The sequence below is a fragment of the Pecten maximus genome, chromosome 16 (genome assembly GCF_902652985.1).
Source record: "Pecten maximus chromosome 16, xPecMax1.1, whole genome shotgun sequence".
In the NCBI taxonomy this organism is placed as follows: Eukaryota; Metazoa; Mollusca; class Bivalvia; order Pectinida; family Pectinidae; genus Pecten; species Pecten maximus.
This window is the reverse complement of record NC_047030.1, coordinates 33372778-33396175: the sequence shown is the minus strand read 5'-3', so window position 1 is coordinate 33396175 and position 23398 is coordinate 33372778. Positions and strand designations below refer to the sequence as shown.

The 23398-nt window shown below is 34.9% G+C and overlaps 1 protein-coding gene across 2 annotated transcripts; it reads left to right on the top strand.

Moving 5' to 3' along the window:
• Window positions 1-386: 386 nt before the first annotated feature.
• LOC117314672 (signaling mucin MSB2-like) lies at window positions 387-23389 on the top strand. 2 transcript variants are annotated; one of them, XM_033868757.1, is made up of 17 exons: window positions 387-758; window positions 5339-5562; window positions 7105-7191; window positions 7950-8181; window positions 9068-9165; window positions 10293-10329; window positions 10840-10924; window positions 11403-11496; window positions 13060-13137; window positions 13639-13784; window positions 15302-15342; window positions 16476-16581; window positions 18443-18610; window positions 19460-19583; window positions 20094-20222; window positions 22002-22053; window positions 22404-23389. In XM_033868757.1, the coding sequence occupies exons 1-17, from the start codon at window positions 665-667 to the stop codon at window positions 23306-23308; spliced, it is 2700 nt and encodes an 899-aa protein (XP_033724648.1). In that variant the 5' UTR covers window positions 387-664; the 3' UTR covers window positions 23309-23389. The 2 variants fall into 2 exon arrangements, with proteins under 2 accessions (XP_033724648.1, XP_033724647.1); XM_033868756.1 differs by having other exon boundaries at window positions 388-776.
• The last annotated feature ends 9 nt before the right edge of the window (window positions 23390-23398 follow it).

Below are 23398 nucleotides of genomic sequence, written 5' to 3'. Positions count from 1 at the left end.
TAGTATGCTGAGATCCAACGTTTTTTCAGGCGCGTCTTGATAAACGTATCGACTTAATCATGAAGTGGACGGAATATGCCGAAGCATAGTCATGTTTTTATTTTCATTGGGACCATCCTTAAATTGATAATTTATAACATTTTCATGTCAGTTAATGACGTATTTAAAAATCAGAAAAGTCCATGATTATTACATGTACGTCACACAAACACACGTAAATATGGATAATGCCTCTACACCTGGGTTCTATAACCATTGTATGGAAATCGTACCCCCCGGGCCGAGTCGTCCCGGCCTGAGTCACTGAGGGATGACGTTTTATCTCGATAAGACTCCCGTTCTTTAAGGATAGTATCTATGTACATGGACACGCATACTGATCGTCCGATAGTTCACCCCCCGGGGGAGAAAAACACCGGGGCACCTTTATATCACGTATAGCATGGACATATTGTTTAAATATCGTACCTGAATAAACGTTAATGTATTGTCATGTTCAAGTTGCTTTACGTATACTCGCTTTGAGCTTTCGTTATTTGAAGTCAGAATATCACTAATACCTGGAATCTGTGGGGGTTTTGCGTCCTACGGAAAATGACGTCTTAGGAAAGGGTGCGACGAGGTCGTTAGGTGTGTATTGTAGAAGAGGTTGGTGAAGATAAAGATGAAAATGGCGATGAGGCTACTGATGTGTAGTGTAGCCGGACTGGTCTTTTGTTCAGGATTCCCGTCGATGACAAAAGGAACGGAAAAGGAAGGTAAAAGTGACAAAGAAGGTAAAAATGTGTTTTTATTTCTCTTAATATCGATATTTGCACTTATTTGTCTTTATAAAGAAATGCTGATATGGTATCACATGTTTTAACTAGAAATCAAATCACAAACAGCTTGTGTTGTATATTTTGTCCCAGTTAGCATGATTATGCATTACTTGCTACTCGATTGTACCCGTGTTTTTACCAAAGTACACCAATACTGTATCAATTTTGGACTTATACAACAATTATACAAGGAAAACAGTGTCTTTAAATTCTACTAGGCTCTCATAAGCATATTTATACCGGAAGTATATATACTATAAGTATGCCGAATTCTAATCAGCATGTTTAAAGCGAAAGAAAATTGTTACATTTAAAAATAGACTACACAATTACGAACCTTTTATATTAATTAACCGGTACAGTGATCTCTTAATGGATGCTGTCATTAATATATAAAAATATATTTTTAATAGTTTCATATTAAAATTGATATTTCACAAACCACTACGCGAGTGATATATACGGTTATACACTACATGTATATTACATATTATACATTTGTACCTGTGGTTTGTGTTAGAGTTAAGGTTATATGCTACCTTACACATTATACCTGTGGTTTGTGTTAGAGTTAAGGTTATATGCTACCTTACATATTATACCTGTGGTTTGTGTTAGAGTTAAGGTTATATGCTACCTTACACATTATACCTGTGGTTTGTGTAAGAGTTAAGGTTATATGCTACCTTACACATTATACCTGTGATTTGTGTTAGAGTTAAGGTTATATGCTACCTTACACATTATACCTGTGGTTTGTGTTAGAGTTAAGGTTATATGCTACCTTACACATTATACCTGTGGTTTGTGTTAGAGTTAAGGTTGTATGCTACCTTACACCTTATAACTGTGGTTTGTGTTTGAATTAAGGTTACATGCTACCTTACACATTATACCTGTGATTTGTGTTAGAGTTAAGGTTATATGCTACCTTACACATTATACCTGTGATTTGTGTTAGAGTTAAGGTTATATGCTATCTTACTTATTATACTTGTGATTTGTGTTAGAGTTAAGGTTATATGCTACCTTACACATTATACCTGTGATTTGTGTTAGGGTTAAGGTTATATGCTACCTTACACATTATACAGGAATTTGTTAGAGTTAAGGTTATATGCTACCTTACACAGTATAACTGTAGTTTGTGTTAGAGTTAAGGTTTTATGCTACCTTACACATTATACATGTGGTTTGTGTTAGAGTTAAGGTTATATGCTACCTGACACATTATACCTGTGGTTTGTGTTAGAGTTAAGGTTATATGCTACCTAACACATACCTGTGATTTGTGTTAGAGTTAAGGTTATATGCTACCTTACACATTATACCTGTGGTCTGTGTTAGAGTTAAGGTTATATGCTACCTTACACATTATACCTGTGGTTTGTGTTAGAGTTAAGGTTATATGCGACCTGACATATTAACTAATCACCTGTGATTTGTGTTAGAGTTAAGGTTATATGCTACCTTACACATTATACCTGCGATTTGTGTTAGAGTTAAGGTTGTACGCTATCTGACACATTATACCTGTGATTTGTGTTAAGGTTATATGCTACCTTATACATTAATTTTAATATTAAAGCTAGCATATAAACACATGTTTTATGTAGAAAAGCATAACTCTAACACAAACCACAGGTATAATGTTTAAGGTTGCATACAGTATACCCTTAATACTGGGATAATGTGTAAGGTAGCATATAGTATACCTTAATACTGGGATAATGTGTAAGGTAGCATATAGTATACCTTAATACTGGGATAATGTGTAAGGTAGTACATGTATATAACTTTAACACTAATCGTATAACAATGTACAATGTATCATACAAAAAAAACTTTCATATAATAACAAATCACAGGTATGACGCGCTAAGTATCCTTTGTAATTAATAAGTTATTCAAAACTTAACTAGGACTTAAAAATTGATAACATCACCATATGACCTCATACTTTGCTTATTAACAACCTAAATAGGAGATAGAACCTGAGGCCCATACTACACCTGCACTCCCGGGGGCGTCTCCACTCAATGTAGTGTCTAGTAATCTTCTGGCCCTGTCTGTCTAGTAATCCGTGTCATTATGATAGTCAGCAGGGGTTTGGTATTTAAACAAACTAATTTGATTATTTCATTTATAACATCGCATTTTAGAGCACTGCAAATGGCAGAAGAATTGAACTCTGTACTGCTTCCCAGCTTCTTCCTATAGTGGAATACATAGCCACATCTCAGCTTCTTACTGTTGTGGAATGCATAGCCACATCTCAGCTTCTTACTGTTGTGGAATGCATAGCCACATCTCAGCTTCTTACTGTTGTGGAATGCATAGCCCATCTCAGTTTCTTTCTAATGTTGAAAACATAGCCACATGTCAACTTCCTACTCACGTGGAATACAAATCCACATCTCAGTTTCTTTCTGTTGTTTAATACAGAGCCACATCTCGGCTTCTTCCTATTGTTGAATACACAGCCACATCTCAGCTTCTTCCTCGTGTGGAATACATAGCCACATCTCAGCTCCTTCATGTTGTTGAATACATAGCCACATCTCAGCTCCTTCATGTTGTTGAATACATAGCCACATGTCAACTTCCTACTCAGGTGGAATACAAACCCACATCTCAGTTTTTTTCTATTGTTGAATACGTAGCCACATTTCAGCATCTTCCTCGTGTTGAATACATAGCCACATCTCAGCTTCTTCCTCATGTTGAATACATAGCCACATCTAAGCTTATTTCCATTGTTGAATACATAGCCACATCTCAGCTTCTTCCTCGTGTGGAATACATAGCCACATCTCAGCTTCTTCCTCGTGTGGAATACATAGCCACATCTCAGCTCCTTTCTGTTGTTTAATACATAGCCACATCTCAGCTTTTTTTCTATTGTTGAATACGTAGCCACATGCCAGCATCTTCCTCGTGTGGAATACAGAGCCACATCTCAGCTTCTTCCTCATGTTGAATACATAGTCACATCTCGACTTCTTCCTCATGTTGAATACATAGCCACATCTCAGTTTCTTCCTCGTGTGGAATACAGAGCCACATCTCAGTTTCTTCCTCGTGTGGAATACATAGCCACATCTCGTCTCCTTCCTTTTGTTGAATACATAGCCACATCTCAGCTTCTTCCTCGTGTGGAATACATAGTCACATTTCGGCTTCTTCCTCATGTGGAATACAGAGCCACATCTCGGCTTCTTACTCGTGTGGAATACAGAGCCACATCTCGGCTTCTTACTCATGTTGAATACATAGTCACATCTCGGCTTCTTCCTCATGTGGAATACAGAGCCACATCTCGGCTTCTTCCTCATGTTGAATACATAGTCACATCTCGGCTTCTTACTCATGTTGAATACATAGTCACATCTCGGCTTCTTCCTCATGTTGAATACATAGTCACATCTCGGCTTCTTACTCATGTTGAATACATAGTCACATCTCGGCTTCTTCCTCATGTTGAATACATAGTCACATCTCGGCTTCTTACTCATGTTGAATACATAGTAACATCTCGGCTTCTTCCTCATGTTGAATACATAGTCACATCTCGGCTTCTTCCTCATGTTGAATACATAGTCACATCTCAGCTTCTTCCTCATGTTGAATACATAGTCACATCTCGGCTTCTTCCTCATGTTGAATACATACCCACATCTCGGCTTCTTTCTGTTGTTGAATACATACCCACATCTCGGCTTCTTTCTGTTGTTGAATACATACCCACATCTCGGCTTCTTCCTGTTGTTGAATGCATAGCCACATAGTCTTCTCTTCTTTTTCATTTAAAACAAATTACGAGTACTGCAATTCACCTATAATTAGCTGTATTTTTAGGTAGTACGAACTCAATCTGTTACAGACACAAGGACTTGACAGTTATTCTTAACCAAAGGTCCCTTTATACTTGTATGTATCATAAAATATGTATGGACATAATGCGCGAGGTTATGCCGACTCCCTGTGTTTACAGCCATATTTGTTTTTATTCAAATGTCATCTGTATGTTTTGTTTTTACGACAATCTCGTGTTTTACGAGTTGGAAAGATTTACATTTGTCATATTTTTATCGTGTGTGATTAAATTGTGTTGTTTATATTCACTAGTGGATGTCTGATATACAGTTAAATCATTCTTATTCCAAAATTCTTATAACACATTGATGAAAAAGACATTACTTAAATTCTCACAAAAAAAACCCCAAAGAAAATCACTAATTCTTATATATTAAAATTTACGCATGATTATCCTTGGATGCTAATTTCATTATTTTAAATTTGTTATTTCATATCAATTCAATTAAGTTTCTTTTGTTTGGAAAATGCTTAATTTCGTATAATTCTCATATTGTTCTAGTTTAATAATTTGTGAGACAACTACACAGCATATCAGTCGGACTGTCTAAAAGGAACAATTGTTTTTTTGCGATCTGCCCAAAATTGATTAAAAAAACATTTATATTTCTTATAAAAGCATTTGATATTTATTTCCACAGAAATTGTTAAAATCAAGCTGATATTTCCAAACAATGGCAATGACGGTAAACATGGCAAGCAAAAACGGTCCTCTGACATATTCCCTCGTACATTGTCTTTCCGGTTCCGGGTCAACAATAATGACGTCATCATGGACCTCGAGAAGAACACAATGGCCAGCGTGCCTCCAATAATGAGAGTGGATAAACTCCGGCCAATTTATGACACCAAACCGGACATACAGGTGACCGGATGTTGTTCATCTTATTTTTGCTTCTTATAACTGGTGAATGGTTTTGTTTTTGTTTTATATTGTTTAACGTCCTATCAACAGCTAAGGTCATTCAAGGACGGCCATTCTTGTGCGCAAGATGCAAGCGTGTGGTGAATGGGTGCGTTTTGGGAGGCTGTGGTATGTTCGTGTTTGTCTTCCTGTGATATAGCGCACGGAACTGATCAAGACTTTATAGTGTTACCCAACTGAAGTATACTGCCGAAGACACCAAAAAGGACTCTGGTATGTCCGGGCCAGGGGACAGAAACCAAAGCCTTCCTCACAGGGGGACGAACGCTGAACCAATGGTCAAAAGTGAGGCATTGTAAGGGAGACATTAGGAAGAAGAGAGTTGTTAAGAAAGAAGGAGAAATTTAGTCGCCTCGTACAATCACGTTATGGTGACAGCAGGTACAATTCTTACCCCTACCTGCAGGGCACGGGTGCATGAAAAAGGGTACAGAGATGTGACTTTGTGTTTGCGTCCTTGTGTTCGTCTGTGCAAAACATGTGAACATAACCCTTAAGCCAAAATGATACACTTGACTTTTTCTACGTAAAAGCTTGTGTATAAGGAACGAGAATCTCTTGAACCTCTGGATAGATTTTATTTTATTGACGAGGGAGTGGGGCTTTTTTGATTTTAGTGAAAATTAAAAATGGATATAAATGACACTATTGCGAAAAGACATTGTATAATTTAACACAATATATATATATATAATCTATTATATCTGCAAAACAGATTTTCTACTACTTGTGTTAATTTTCTACTGAGATAAAATTTTGTTTCCATTTGTTAAAAGTCTCGGTGTAAAAAGGAACATGATTGAAGTGCAGACGGTTTAGTGTTTAGTTATCTTGTTATTGGTTGAATTGGCTCAATATTTCATACGGAGTATTTTACGGAAGTTTCATTTCTAAACTTGAAATAGTTATTCAAAAGAAAGTTAATATTTGGATAAAATGAAATATTTTTTCGATAACACAAAATGATATTTCGAATGTAACGAAGTAAATAAATGAATAAATTTGCTGCATTTCAGTCAAGTGGCTCCGTAAATAGCCTTGTAGATATGTACATCTGTACGCCACTCAAATTTATATGTTAATGCGTTGATATTTTAATGCAATTTGTATTTTTTTTAATTTTTATTTCATTCCAAGCATAATGAAACATTGTACAAGATTACACTGGGAAATAGGAACAAGTGTCACAGACAATTATGTAGATTATGTGAACATATCACCATTACTAAACAGCAAGTTATAACTTCAGTACATGCTAACACCATTCTTCCACAAACGCTCACTCGCAAACGTGTTTACCAATGATTAATGGCAACAACACTAATCTAAACTTTAAGTTTTGGGATGAAATATAAGCATGTTCTACATGTCATATTAATCTATTAAAGAAAACCTGCCAGTTTTAAGTAAATCATTCTGTACAGCTAGAAATATTGTTTTATTATCAGATAACGAAAAATATTCGTCTCTATTTTTTTACAGAGGAACTTTGCGTTATACCAGGGTCTTGGAATGGGTGCCTCGGCCCTTGTTAGATTCCCATTCGACGATATCAGTAAATTTGAACTGGTGAGTTGTCATCTTTTTTTTTTTACTGAACAGGATCCTGCATTTAGGATTACTACGACACAGAAAAAAAGTATTCGCCACATGATGGAATCTACTGTGAGAACGCTTTCATTATCACTTCCACCATAGCTACTTAAATCGTTATTGCCCTCTATTTTTTCTTTCCTGCTGAAAAATACCACAAAAAACAAACAAACAAACATAAAACGCACATGTAGCATGTACTCAAAAATATTAGCGTAATCTTTCATTGGCTTATGTTGTCTCTGTTCATTGTTTGGTTTCCTATGTAAAGGATCATGCATAGCCCCCCTCCCTCTCCCAACCTTATGTTTCAGATATAAACAGTCTTATGGAATGAAACCCAAATCAAAACGTTGTTTCTTTGTGATTGAATCTATTTTAAAGTGGTTTTTTGGTTTGTTTGTTTTTTATAATTTTCAACGTAGCCGGATTTTAATTGTCATTGCAAATTTGAGGTCATTTCTAATCATGTATTTGGGATATCATCATTCTGTGAAAAGGAAACACTTTTTCAAGACTGCGTTCATATTATATTATAAATGAAGTTTGTGCAATTGTATCCGCATTTTTATGCAACGTCGCATAGTAGAATTTTAGGATTAAATCACAAAACCTTTATACTAGATGTCGAACATGATAGAAAATATCGAAGACTGGATAAAATAAGAATGCACAGCTTAAAACATTGTCAGAGAAATAAGTAAACTGTTACAAACATCTTCTTTTCAACAAAGCACGCCAGCTATCAACGCGGATCCGAGTGGTACGCCATCGAACCACTGTCAACTTCCGGTCGCCGGAAGCGGTCCAGCGTGCCCCTTCACACCGTGGAGACTATGCCGACCACACATGCCACCACGACACCACTTCCGGACGCTGACCAGTTGGTTGCTGACCACAAAGTGACCTTGCTGAGCCCGGATATACAGCTCGGTTCTTTCTTTAATGATATCATTGTGATACAAGGTAAACTGTATAGAATCATAAGATAGATTCGTGTAATTTATACTCAATAAATCTACCACCATTGGCCGGATTTATTTTCTCACGAATTTGACAATATTAGAATTGTCAGCGAGTATGAATATGCAACAGTTTTCACACCATCTGACCATTTACCACAACAGAATATCAAAAAAGAAAAAGTTATCAGAGACCTATAGATTGTTATTTGGGCTTCAGATGGCAACGAGAATTTTTCCTCTAAATCAGTTTTTTTTGATGAATTTATGCTTCCTGTAATTAACATACACTTATTGCACGTTCTATAGAAATGAAAATGACAATTCAATTATAAACCGTGTTTTAATAGACACTTTCCAGCATCACGTCATCAGTGGTCGCGTTTTGGAAACGCGTCTCTGTCTGAAATATAGAAAATAAATATTACTTTTTATCGATCTGATAGAATGATGAATTGAGTTTGTGTTCAGACAATTTCAGCAAGAACTGCGTCGTAGGCTCTGGGTCTTCTTATGTATATATATATATATATAGAGAAAAAATAATAGTAGTCCTTGTGGAAGAAAATATATGGAAAAATTAAAAAAATGACTCAGACAACATCTAACGTTTTCGTCCCGTCTGAAGAGTCCCCTAGACGGGACGAAAACGTTAGATGTTGTCTGAGTCATTTTTTTAATTTTTCCATATGTATATATATATATATGTTTTACAATGAATGGATGTTGAATATTGTATTTATTTCATTCGAAATAGTGAGCTTAACTAAGGAGAGATGAAAAAATACCATATCCAACAGTTACAGACGTGTGACCTGTTTATACTGCAATAATGTGTGTCGCAAAATGTTTACATATATAATGAATGTAAATTGCGTCTTCCTTATCAGACGACTTGATGACATCCACAGACAGCCCCCTTGAGCCTTTTCCAGTCCTTCGTCTAGGAGAGGGTCCACATGATATCCCTATGGTAGATCTCCATGCTGTAAGATCAATATCATATACAATTTAAACAACGCTTTTTTGAAAACTGATATTATCTACAATAAAGAGAAGTATCTATACTGTACTTTTTGCATATGATTAAGGATTAGCTTTTTTCTATGTTGTGGATATATAACTAAACAAGAAATATCTTTAAAAAAATAAACGGAATAATTTTAATACTGGTGGTTATAATGTAAAACTGCTGGTGGAATAAATTAACGAACTTATGCGTTTCAGCACAGATAACAAAATTATATAAGTTTGAATCATTTTTGGTGATACAAAGACTGCATTTGAATCAGAAATATAATTTTATAAATGTGTCATTTGAAAAGATATATCCACTTATTCAGCTAGCATTCAATCTTAACTTTGTTTCGTCTTTAACTGTATATCTGCATTTTGCATTTACCGCTACATTGACCAAACACATGCTTCATCTTGACCAGTAACGCCACCTGTCGCGTCATATCCGGGGCCAAAAGAATATTATACGGCTATGCCGAAAAACCGGAGTGTACTCTAATTTACAATTCAGTTTACGATGCACAATCCCCGTGGAAATCCATTTTTATTGATTGACTCTTGTCTCTTAGAAATGATCAAATCGGTGTATCAGCCAATCAAAAGCGACGTTACAAACGGTGACGTCATTTGTTTACATTATGAGCTGATAACATAATTTTTTGAGCCAACGAAAATACTTGTTACAAGTAAATTTGATTATTTGTTAATTGACGTAAGTAATTAATCTAGGGTTGTCAATATTGTACTGGAAATAGGAGTACCAATTAATCGAAAATATAGCCCAAAATATCCATATTATGTATAGATAATGTGTTGTGTTATGGTTACAAGACAGGCCATTTTGTTTACTTGGTATCTCGTTTAGGTCAAATTCATTATGAATGTAGTCATACAACGATGGCTGATATGTTACGTGCGAATTTTCAATATTTTGCAAAATATTTTTCTTCAAACCTATCGTAAACTACATTGTATATAATTTTGTTCTATTCCCAAGTAAGGTTATTTGATTTTCGGTTAAACGGAGTGTGTCATGTCACAGTGTATTTCTGGAAAAGGTAAATTAAAAGAAATAACGTTTAATGCCTTTTTTGACAGTTTCCCGATCAAAGAAAGAAAAGACAGTCAATCTGGGGTGAGTTAATGTCTTTACGCTATTGATAAAGGAAATATTGCTTTGGAAATTTTATATTGAGAAAATGTTAGAAAATAAAAATCATGGAGTGATTACCTTATTGAATTTTATTTCTTGAAGTTTTGTTTATATGGACCTTTTAGAAAAAAATAATCTATAGTTTTAGATCTGAATTGATCAGGAAGAACAATATTAACAGTATTATTTTTGTCAATAAAATATCATTATGTCAGTAGAACATATGCTCATATAGAAAATGAAAGAAGAAAAAAAATATAAAACAATTCAAAGTTACATAGAATAATAGAATATATAGAAAATGAAAGAAGAAAAAAGTATAGAACAATTCAAACTTACCTAGAACAAATATAACATCGATGGTGGGCACCAAGATACCTCTCGGTTCTCACATGAAAAAATAAAAGATTTATTGTTTCGATAGAGTTTTTGTTCCACAAATTACTGTAGATTATTAAGAAGCCAAAGGAAGATAATTCGATTTACTTTCAGATGATTGGGAGCCGAGAGAGCGCCGTCAGGTTTCACAAAAATACGTCGAGTACCTTGTCGTGTTAGACTATGCTAACTTCTTCAAGTATGTATTCATAAAATCTATTTATAGTAATCCACTTCACTAGAGTTTACTTTGCTTTACTTTGTGAATAGATTATACTATAATTTAGAATTGCTTCATGTGACGAATTTTTGTCTGTAATCACGGAAAAAATCCGGAATATTTTTGTGTGTAGTAATTTTACTGTTCACCGGTTGACCTTTAGCTTTATCAGGTCAACCTTGTGCTTTTCATCTTCTGTTGTTGCCTTTAATATATATTTGGTTTAATATGGTAGTTATTTGGGATTATTGTTGTATTTGGGGGGCTTCTTGTGATGTACGCATTAATGGAAGTATAGGCAATACAATATTTAAAATGTAATTGTTTTTGTAGTGATGCAAGTTTGCTCATAAACTTTCAATCATATGTAAAGACCAATAATATACTGTAGATGATACACCCACCATATGTTGAATAATTGTATGAAATAACATTTACTTATATTTCCATCTTCCAGGTGGTACCAGGTTGCTCTTGGTAATACAGAAGACGAGCGTTATAGCAACGCTGTGAACTCGCTGGTCCAATATTATCTGTTTGTCACAAACGGGGTATGTCTGACATTATAAATGTTCATGTATAAAAACGACAATATAGATTTGTCAGTCATCGCGCATGTCTGTCATTGGATGTTCATTATAAAACGACAATATAGATTTGTCATTCATCGCGCATGTCCGTCATTGGACGTTCTTGTATAAAGGGACAGTATGGATATCAAGATAATTGCTACCTTAATAATATAAGCGCATATTCGGATATCAAAATAGTTTGGTTTGGTTTCGAATTGATTAGCATCCTATTAACAGTGAATGAAATCTAAAGACGATCTCCTCTGTGTGCCGCGGTGGCCGAGCGGTTAAGGTGTTCCGACACTTTATCACTAGTCCTCCACCTCTGGGTTGCGAGTTCGAAACCTACGTCGGGCAGTTGCCAGGTACTGACTGTAGGCCGGTGGTTTTTTCTCCGGGTACTCCGGCTTTCCTCCACCTCCAAAACCTGGCACGTCCTTAAATGACCCTGGCTGATAATAGAACGTTAAATAATAACAAACCAAACTTCTGTGTGCGAGATGCATGAGTATGAGGAATGTTTGTGTGTTCTGGAATCTGCGGTGTGTTCATGTTTGTCTCCTTGTGATAGCGCATAATTGACGCCGACTTTATAGCGATATCTCACTGACACATACTGCCGAAGACACATATCCGGTCACCACCATCCAGTCACATTATACTGATATTGGATAACGGGTCGCCCAATCCCAAAAATACTGATCACTAATCAGGAGTAGTAACCACCAATTTGTGTAGATTCTGGTGTGTCACGGCCAGGGGATATAACATAAAAGCTTTCCTCACAGGGGCAAACGATCAATTATAGGCCAAAACATGAGACAGGGTTCAAGGGATACATTAGAAAGCTGCCAGAAAGAAAAGAAAAGAACATTCAAAATCTAGTTGCCCCATACGATCATGCAATTGCGGCATCAGGTACAATTCTTACGCGCTACCTCCAAGTCAGATATTGAAATAATGTGATGCGCTGAGATGAAGCTTTTGCAGAATAATCAAATGAATAAATAATGTATAAGAGTGTAACGAGTAGATAGGTTTTTAATTTACATAAAAAAAATAGTTCCTTATTCTCAGAATTCGTCAAAGCTCAAGTTGACCCGGTGGGATGTTATCGAACGGTTGTTACTTTTATAAAATTATAGTTGATGAATATATGTTCCCCTACGCTTGCGTTAACAGTTTGTGCACCTATCAGCTGTCTTCTATTAAAAGGGATAGTGGGTATTAGCCCAGGATTGGCTACAAATCTATCTAAAAATGGCAATTTCAAGAAAATGGTTAGGCAGTATATCACATTCCTGATGACAGATATTTATAAAAATATATTTAAATTATAATGACCTTTGTGTATTATTTAGCATATAAGCTAGATATCAAAATATTTCGCCATCTTAGAAATAGTATCTGACTAGAACTGCGATGCATACGCCTTTTTATTCCGAATAAATTTGACGATATTCCCTATTTCCTATAACATATCTTAACCTCTCATCAAACATATATATTAACCTTAATGCTTATTCTTTTTTTTTAACTTAGATAGATGTGAGGTTCCAGTCGGCCCAAACATCACAGGGTGACCTCAGAGTGACCTTAGCAGGTTTCGTCATAGCAACCGTAAGTAAACCGTGTAGTGATGGACTGTAGTGTTTTCTCATTAACTTGCAATACTTATCAAGGTATTTCTAACTTGTTCATTTATATCTCTATGAATAGCTGATAACGCTGATTGATTGCGGACGTTAACACAAAAATACAACACAAAGTGATGATATATTTAGATAAATTCATTTATATCTACTTTTGTTTATCACAGCATTTATAATCGTGTTTTTAATTTATCATGCGCAAATGAATAGGATAAATCCATTTTACTTTTATAAACTACCATGATTGGATAGGATTTTCATAAATGATATCATATCTGTTGCAATGTAAAGTTTTAAAGATATATATATATATAATGTATGTTACACAATGATATCAGATTGCATTAATATATACTTTTTATATGTATCTTACTATTTAAATTGAGCGAAAAAACGTTTACAATACATGTGCGTGTATTTTAGATCTTTAAAATGATATCAACTTAAATAGTTCATTTGCAATCATTAGGAGGTATCGGAATCTCCATGGACGGAGAACAACAGAGTCAGCTCCGCTGCAGTGTATGATGGCAAAAGTTTGGAGGATTTCGCAAAATGGATAAACTCGCAGAAATCGTCACTTCCTGAGCATGATCACGCAGCCCTTTTCACTGGGTAACTACATATAAATGACCTGATTCAATATTTTGATGTCTAAATATACCTAACTACATTTCATGCAATTTTCATATTGGTATTTAAAGCTTAATTTCAATGATGCCAGAAAACTCGTTTCCCATTTTTACTTTTAGTAACATTTTCTTTCGCTGTTCATCGACTTTCATTGTACATGTGGATATTGCGTGGTCGCATCAATAGTGGTTCATTTAAAATGCTTCTTGTTTTCATATCTGAAGTGCGTGGTGCCAAATAATCGTCTTGGTTATGGGGCCGCATTATCTCAGTCAGATGAATGCCAAGGGATATATGTATTTGCTTGGAAAAAAAACAAATCTTAACACCCGTAAATTGTATATATTTTTTAAATATTTACTCTGCATTATTCTATCCAAATACACAAGACTCTATATCGTTATAGGACAAACACAATTAAGTAAGATGTTCTCTCTTGGAAGATCACGCTTCTTCTCATAAGCACACTGACAATTCTTTCTTCTATAAACTAAGTAAACAGCATTAGGAGACTAAAAGCATATATATATACAAGTGTACAATATTGAAATAATAAGATAAATGGCATATTAAGTGTTAGATCAATTTCAAAAACAGGTCTTAGTTTAATTTTACATGTAAGAGCTGATTTCTAGATGTCAGAGTTTGATTCTACATGTAAGAGTTTAATTCTACATGTAAGAGTTTAATTCTTCATGTGAGAGTTTCCGTAACAGGTATTAGTTTTAAATGCATGTAGTAATAACGAGGACATTTCTGCTGAATTTAAGACATATTTGTTTAAACTTATACATTTTGCAGAAACTCATACTTTTGAAGTCACCGGTGTTTATTTCATGTAAATCTAATTTCCTCCCACTACATAAACGATTTAAAGCACATTTTATTCTTCAGATACATTCGCTAAATAAAAAACCAGAGTAATTATTCTACCACATATACTATTTCAACAAGATTATTTACAGGTTAATTTAAATAAATTTGTGTATACTAATAATGATTGCACAAAAGACACACCAATCATTAGCATATTTAAATAAAAATCTAATAATAGACACTATATATACCAGCCAATTAATACTCTGAAATAAATAATTATACATCTATTTCATTCTTTATGGACTCGAAACTGATGTCTAGGGGTCAAAAGTGCGAAGGTTAACAAGAGGAATCGGGAAAACCAAATCAAGTCTGGACAAACATTTTAATATAAAAGGGGTGGCTATTAACTCCAATAGCCTAATGAATTTCGTAGTTTTTTTTATATTTGATATCTAAACAAATAAATTGTATACATGTGTATATTTTGAACAAGTGCCACTCCATAACACTACCCGGTAACATGCACGAAGTAACATCTAGCTGCTGGCTAATTATCATGCAAATGTGCGCTCTAGTTTCATTTGGCCTAAGGAACAAATTGAAAACAATCTGTGTCATTGAAAGAAATACGAGCATTTGATTAAAATTCATATATCATTTTCGATATGTTTGAACAGATTTGATCTCGCTCTTTCTGACAAGGACACTTCAACCATTGGTAAGTATCATTCAATATTTTAAATGATGGTAAATCTTGTAAGAATGATTCTTTTCATGATTTCAATGAATGATCTTTATCGCAGTGTGAATGGATTTTTCGGAAATAACAAGTGCATGCAAAACACGGTGTTGATAAAAACTGAGGTTGGCTGCAATCATACAAGTTCAAAACTCAATGTTTCGAAAGATAAAAGCAATCAACACCATCAAGATCTCCAGACTACTTTCTTGATTAATTATTCTTGTCCGAATGTCTTGTTATTTCTTAGTTATTACCTCAGGCTCCAGCATTGGTAACATGGCATTTCTAGGGACGCACAGTTATTTTATATGCCGTCGATAAACCGAACATTTTCTATTTCAGGTTTTAGTTATATTTTATTCATTTTTTTGCATATTTAATATATGGTAGTAGTTGTAGGTAACGTAAACTAGTTTGTAGCATTGAACGTAAAATGGTGTCAAATGGTACATATGTATTTATATATATATATTATCAAAACATATTTCATTACGTCAATTACATACCGAATGACATACATATATATATAATGTATCTGCTTTGTAACCATTTCTATGTTATTTTATATTCATTTTATGTACATGTGCATTTTACAAACCAATATTCATATCAATTATAGCTTACACATTTCTTCCGCTGACAGACTGATCTGTTTTCAATAACTGTCAGTATGTACTCATGTCTACCTGCTTAATAAAAGATTCATATCATGTAAATGTATGCTGTTCAAGATAGCCAATGTGGTACTATGTACAAATCCTGGACAATAATTGTTAGATAGAAAGAGGTAATTATTATTGCATTACTGTTTACGTACACATTTAAACCTACCTTATTATAAACTAAATAAATAAGTGAATAAAAAAGCAAAAAAAAAAAAAAAAATTAAGTTGCTGTTTGCTTATGCATATCAGTACTAAAGTTAGCGATATATTTTTGATTAACGCGGTGCACCTGGTAGATTCCTCGTATTACATTTCACACTGACATAAATTGACGTAATATATGCTATATATTGCTATAGTTGTTAAAGATACACCTTTCTCGTATCATGTTCTAAGTGCGAACGTGCCTATAATAAAGATACGATTTCTTCTAATTATGTACAGGTATAGCCTACCTTAGCCGAGTGTGTCTTTCTTACTCAGCCTCCGTCAACCAGGAACCTTATAATGCCCTCTCCATACACATATCGGCTCATGAACTTGGACACAGGTAATAATGGTTGGGGCGGACAAAATACAAATATCTACTTCAATATCATAAACCTTTACCTGGTGTTGAAAAACTACTCCAGTTAAGTTTCCCAACCCATTGTTGATTTGGCAATCGTAGATTCTTATCAGAAATGTAGCTGTGCATACAGTTTTTTTCGATTATTTCCAGCTGTGATGAAAGCTAGTTTGTAACAGAGAAAATTGATATTTGTATCATTGTTTCCGCTAGTATCCAATCCGGGCCCCTAGCTTGATAGTCGTATGTTTCAACCGATCGAAAAATTATCTCTAGCCTAAAGGTACTATTATAATGCGGCTAGTATTGACCATGGTTACATACCTGTCATTACGTTTGTATGTGTTTTAAGGAATTCAATTTTCATTTGTTCATGGAAGGTATAAATCATTATGTTCTGTATTTAAGACTTTGGTATTTATCATTGTCTTATATATATATCGCAACTTTATTACATTTCAAATTGTTGGACAAATGCACCACAATGTTAATATAGAATGGAATCAAGATAGAAATTGCAACAAAAACCATAAGAAACCTAATTTCTATCATTTGTTTTCATAATCATTTTATAAACACTGCTATTAATATAACTTATTAAACTATATTATTATATGGAACGAAAATTTGTTTTGTTTATATTCTTAAATTTAGATTTATTAAGTTCGTCTTCGTTGCCATATACATGAAAGACGGAACAGCAATTTGTCAAATTTTCTAGGTCATCTGCCTTTGTCTTAAAACATATACACATTATGTATATGGCACAAAAACAAACTGCATACATTAACTGTACAGCGAACACATCTCTCGTCAGTATACCGACGTGGATGCATTTATATATATATCTTGGGACGCCAACAGCCGCAGGCTATTCAAATTGTGTAACAATCCATCTTAAGATTACATATGAGGATAAGATCTCCACAATGCAATATTGTTGTGTCTGATCGCTACGGGAATAAGTGCTGATGTGAGAAAATTTCCATTGGTCGTAAATAGATGATCTCGCGTCTAGGAAAAGATTTGCCGCAAAACATTCTACGATGGGGACAGATTAACAACACACAGTGTACCGTATAATGTGATCTATTCTTGTTCATACATGTGTAGCAGGCCGGGTTTTAATTGTAAATACTGTATATAGTTGTATGGTCGTCTTCTAGCTTCCGGTTAGGGGGAATTTCTCTTTAGCTCAGTTGGTAGAGCGGCGGACCACTAAGCCGAGGGTCGCGGGTTCGATCCCGGCTGGCTGCACACTACTACTCCTTGAACTTTTACATTGGTGCCGCAGACCACTCCAAGTGAAAGCAAGAGGCTTCCTTGGAGAGAGAACCTGGGTTGGTGTGTTCGGGGGCGAACACGTTTGAAGGAGGGAGTAGTGTAGCAGGCCGGGTTTTAATTGTAAATAAACTGTACTGTATATAGTTGTATAGCACACACGGAACCCAGTCGTAGGACCTGAGAAACATCCACTATACGAAAACTGTTACACATGTATTATGTAACATTTAACGTTCAGGATGTATACATTTTCTCTGTTTCATGATTGCTATGGAACCAAGAATATAGATATAACAAGTATCGTTGTATGTATTATTGTTATATCATTGTTGCAAGGACTAACAATGGACGTTTGTTCCCGCGTTACTATTTGAAAGTACTTAACCGCTGAAGAAAGTACATTCGATAATTTCATATGTGCATGTATATCATTAATATATTAATCTGCATTATATATTGCAATATTTATAGACTAAATTATTTCTGCTTACCATTTCAGCATTGGTGCTGATTATTTACCTACTTTTATTAACCTAAGTGCATTATTTTTGTATTTCAGCCTTGGCGCTACCCATGATGCAAGTAGCGCCGGAAGTTGTTCTAGTGCTCTTCACTATGTGATGGCACCACGACTTCCGGACGTTAACGAAACTCTTGCGTCAAATCCTTACGAGTTCTCGTCCTGTTCGAGATCACAGATAGGAACATACCTTAGCAAACTTGGCAGGTGAGCGCGAGATTTAATTTTCAATTTGACAGGTATCTCGATTGTTTTGAGGAACAAGGACGTATCTCCAACATGTAGTGCTTGGAAGTAAAAGGCCGTATCTCAAATTTACCAATTTTTAGATTTTAATAAATTACAACTACGATTAAGATTTTCTTATAGAATTTGAACATTTATATCAATTGAAATAGTCTAATTCTGTTAAAATACTATGTGATTTAAAAGAATGAGACAATTTCCATTGATATAAAGTACGTATTCTATAAGAACAGGTTCGTTGGAATTATAATTCATCGGAAAAAAATAAATAAATAAATAAATAAATTTCAGATACGACCCTTACTTCTGTGGTCTCCATGTTGGAGATACGTCCTTGTTTCTCTAAACAATCGATCTGTTAGACGGATGTTATCCACACAGTAATACCCTTCAGTATAGCAATATCGCCGTAAGACTACAATGTTTCGTCAGTGATAGAGAGTACAACAGACAATACAATATTAACTACAAACTATTTAAAATCAAGAGATGTACAATATGACATCTAGTTAGTAAGCTCAAAATTTTAGTTCCGACTCGCATATTCAAATTCACTGGAGATTAAAGCATCGATAAACAAAATGACGCCAACCTTATTGGAACACATGGTTGCATTATTCTTGACCTTGATCTGTGATCCATCGATTTTGAGATAACACTTTGTTTATATGTACACATGATCTTCTTTTAAATTATAATACGAATAAATACAATCATTAAAGATTTTGTCCTGAAAAGGAACATCATGCCTGAGCGGACTCATTTAATTTTCCATGTTTTGCAAATTTAAAACAAAACAAACAATTTCAGCGACTGCCTGTCAAACATACCGGATATTCTTAGTATGGTTACCCTAACGGAGAAGCCAGGAAATGTATATCCTGTGGATGAGCAATGTCATACACTTCCGGAGCAGGACTGGGTGATATGCCGGGTATGTATATTAACAGTATATATACAAATAAGAACTCGAAGGCAACAGCTTATTACAAAGGGGCAAAATACAACTGGGTGGGTGGTTAGGTGGTGCAGTGGTAATGAATCTGCTTTTTACCTGGGAAATCCTTGTTTGGTTACCAGATTGAGCGTGGATAGTTATAGGGGTCATCTGTCGGACAACGCTGGTTTTTTGCGAATACTCTGGCTTCCTCCCAAAGTACAGCCCCTCCCACGCTTCCATCCAGACCAGTACGAGTGATTATAATATAAGTTGGTATAAATAAAAGTTCCTGATTTTTATCTTAATCAGGTTAATTGACGTCTATGCGGTATTATTCCAATTATGAAGCAGAAAAAAAGACAAAATCCCAAGAACATCTAAGCGTAACTCCAATTGATCTTCATATTATTCCATGTAAAAGCTATTTGTCTAATTCTTTCACTTTCGTTACCGTTAATGATCTAAACTATTTTTGCCTTGATTGATATCATTGATATTATACAGGAAAGCTACGTAAACTATCCTTTGAAATGGGCGACTATTTGTCACCAACTGGAGTGTCGCCGTGTTGGAACCAATACATGTATTAACCGTCGCCAGGCCTACGATGGGACCCCTTGTGGTTATATGAAGGTATATATTGTCATTTTCTCTCCGTTTAATGATGCACTGTGTATCGTATTATTATAAAATCATCTTTTTCACACTCTCTGATTGGCTGAAGTACTGTCACATGATTAACGATAAAAATTCATATTGGAAAATGGATTGATTATGAATTACCTCCCTTCGTTTTTGTCCACCAATGTGAAATATCTGGTCCGATTTTGAAACACGACAAACAATATCTGATTGTTAGGCTATTACATTATCGTCATAATTAGTGTATTCAATTATGCATTTTAATGTGTCTGTTTACTGTTGATTGTGTAGTGTTTAAATGATACAATGATGCTTCACAAATGTTTTTTTATCATTTCATGTACACATGTTTCTTGCATTGATAGCGGCAAAACATCAAAATAATAATTGTATAATAAAACTGTAATATCCTTTTATTTGCGGCCAGTACATGGTTTTATTGACCTAAAAATATTATTCTCGCAGACTTCGTCCTCGGTCGATATTTATTTTCAGGTTAATAAAACAACTTATCGACCTTATGGAAAGGCTATAATTGTGTGATGAGATTTTGTTCGCCTTCAGAAGATGATGTATATTACAGATTATGGAAAGCAATCACAAATCTTCCTACCCTATGTAATGAGTTCGACGAGAATAATGGCTATCCTTATAGATACATTAGACTTGTGATCTCACATCTGTTTAAGTTATAAAAAAGTTGATATTATATTGATTATTATTATTAATATTCCCATTATCATTTTAATATTTTTTTCAATTTAAATAATTTTAACATTTTATATTGTATTTATTCGGACGTTTCAGAAATCTTTCCCCTTAGATATATGTGGATCAAGACATTTTTACTTTCCTATCAGAAAAGATAATGTATCGATGTACTTCAGTAGATTTAAGCACAGTGTGAAATTATTGGATGAAGTAAATTTAATGGATAAAGGGTGTAAAGGCCCGTGGATTTTTGAGGGAGTGTTAATCATATGAGGTTATCAAGTATTTTTTCTATAGAAATGATAGAAATTTGTCCGGTCCAATAATCCTTTAGTGATGGTACATCAATTTTGTGTAAATGATAGGCCTGCTCCGCTCTGCTGACTGAGAGGCGTTGCCCAATATGGAAGTCTTTCTTTCTCTGTATAGGCAATGGGATTTTGATCAACATTATTTTGCAAAATTTTGAATATTGTAAAATTATCTGTAGCAATAGAAGCAGCGGGACGGGTTTATCAGTGAAAGTAAAACTTTGTTGAGTGTTTTTCATCCGAATTTGCTTAGAATCATCTTTGGAATCAGAAAAACCAATTGATGTCTCAAAACGGCAAACTATTTGTAATGTAACGTAAGCCAGAATGCTTTGTAATGATAACTGGAATATCCATGTGAGCTATGTATCATGCCCTCTGGGCCTCTTGCTTTAATTGTTATCATTTAATTTGCGAATGACAGTCATAATAACGATGGCATCATTATTATAGCTAAAGTATTCAAATCTACGAGCTTGTGTAAATAAACTGACATATTTTAGAGGTGATATTAGTTTAGAGGTTTTCACATTGGAAGCCTTCCGCAAAGTTATGATTTCAACGATTACAATGGGACTATATTGTTATTACGGCACGGTGGGTATTCCAAGTCATATTCCCGTTGAAATTTGAGTCCGGCAAAATGGAAACAGCTGATTCAACCTCAGCCAGAATTCCTTTCTATCCATTTCATGATTTGTGAATTTTTTTTATTATTATTATAATTAAATCTATTTTGATATTATAGTGGTGTGAAAAGGGACGCTGTGTGAGTTCTCAACAGTCTGTGTCTAGATCAGGTAAGCTATAGGATTACTGAGCTTTTATACAATTTAGCAATGTTAGCGATATTCACCTTTACAGCTAATTGTACGTCTTCACATCGTTTTCTGTCTGAACCATTATAAAACGATAATAAATCATAGTGCTAAACTGTTCTAACTTTTTCATGCGCTAAAAGAGAAGTAAGTTTACAGTACTTTTTTTTTTTTTTGATTTTGAATACACAAATGTAATACGTTAATGGGTTTTCAGAGTTTTCAAAATTAATTGTTTGATTTTGAGTTTGACTTTTATCAGGTAAAGCCTTAATGATAAATGGTATTGTTGAGAGATCGCCTGTTTTACGCAATATGATTTTTATCCCCAGATACTTGTCCCCTTGGAGACGACCCTACGTTCAATTGTCAGGCAAATCAATGTTCAGCATACAGCCACGTTGTCCGAATAGGAATCTGCTGCAGTACTTGTCTTGAGGCAACCACAACGACACCTAGAACAACTACAACTACCACAACTACAACTACTACTACAACACCTACAACTACTACCACTACACCTACAACTACAACTACCACACCAACAACTACTACCACTACACCTACAGCTACTACCACAACACCTACAACTACAACTACCACACCCAGAACTACTACCACAACACCTACAACTACTACCACAACACCTACAACTACTACCACAACACCCACAACTACTACCACTACACCTACAACTACTACCACTACACCTACAACTACTACCACAACACCTACAACTACAACTACCACACCAACAACTACTACCACAACACCTACAACTACAACTACCACACCAACAACTACTACCACAACACCCAGAACTACTACCACAACACCTACAACTACTACCACAACACCTACAACTACAACTACCACACCCAGAACTACTACCACAACACCCACAACAACAACTACACCTACAACTACTACCACAACACCTACAACTACTACCACTACACCTACAACTACAACTACCACACCAACAACTACTACCACAACACCTACAACTACTACCACAACACCCACAACAACTACACCCACAACTACACCCAAAACTACATCGCCGACAACTACAACTACCACAACGACTACTGCACAAACAAGTACTTCAACCCCAACAACAACAACACCGTCATTATCATCCACAACACCACGAGACACATCAAAGGACCCCATGCATTCCTTTGAGCTGAGAGAACTTGTATCACATTTCATCGCTCTTGCAATGATTGTATAAATAGTTGCCTTTCATCATTTGTATTCGTGGTTAAGTGAACACGAAATATAATAACAAAGATTATAATTTTCATGAATATTGCATGTGATG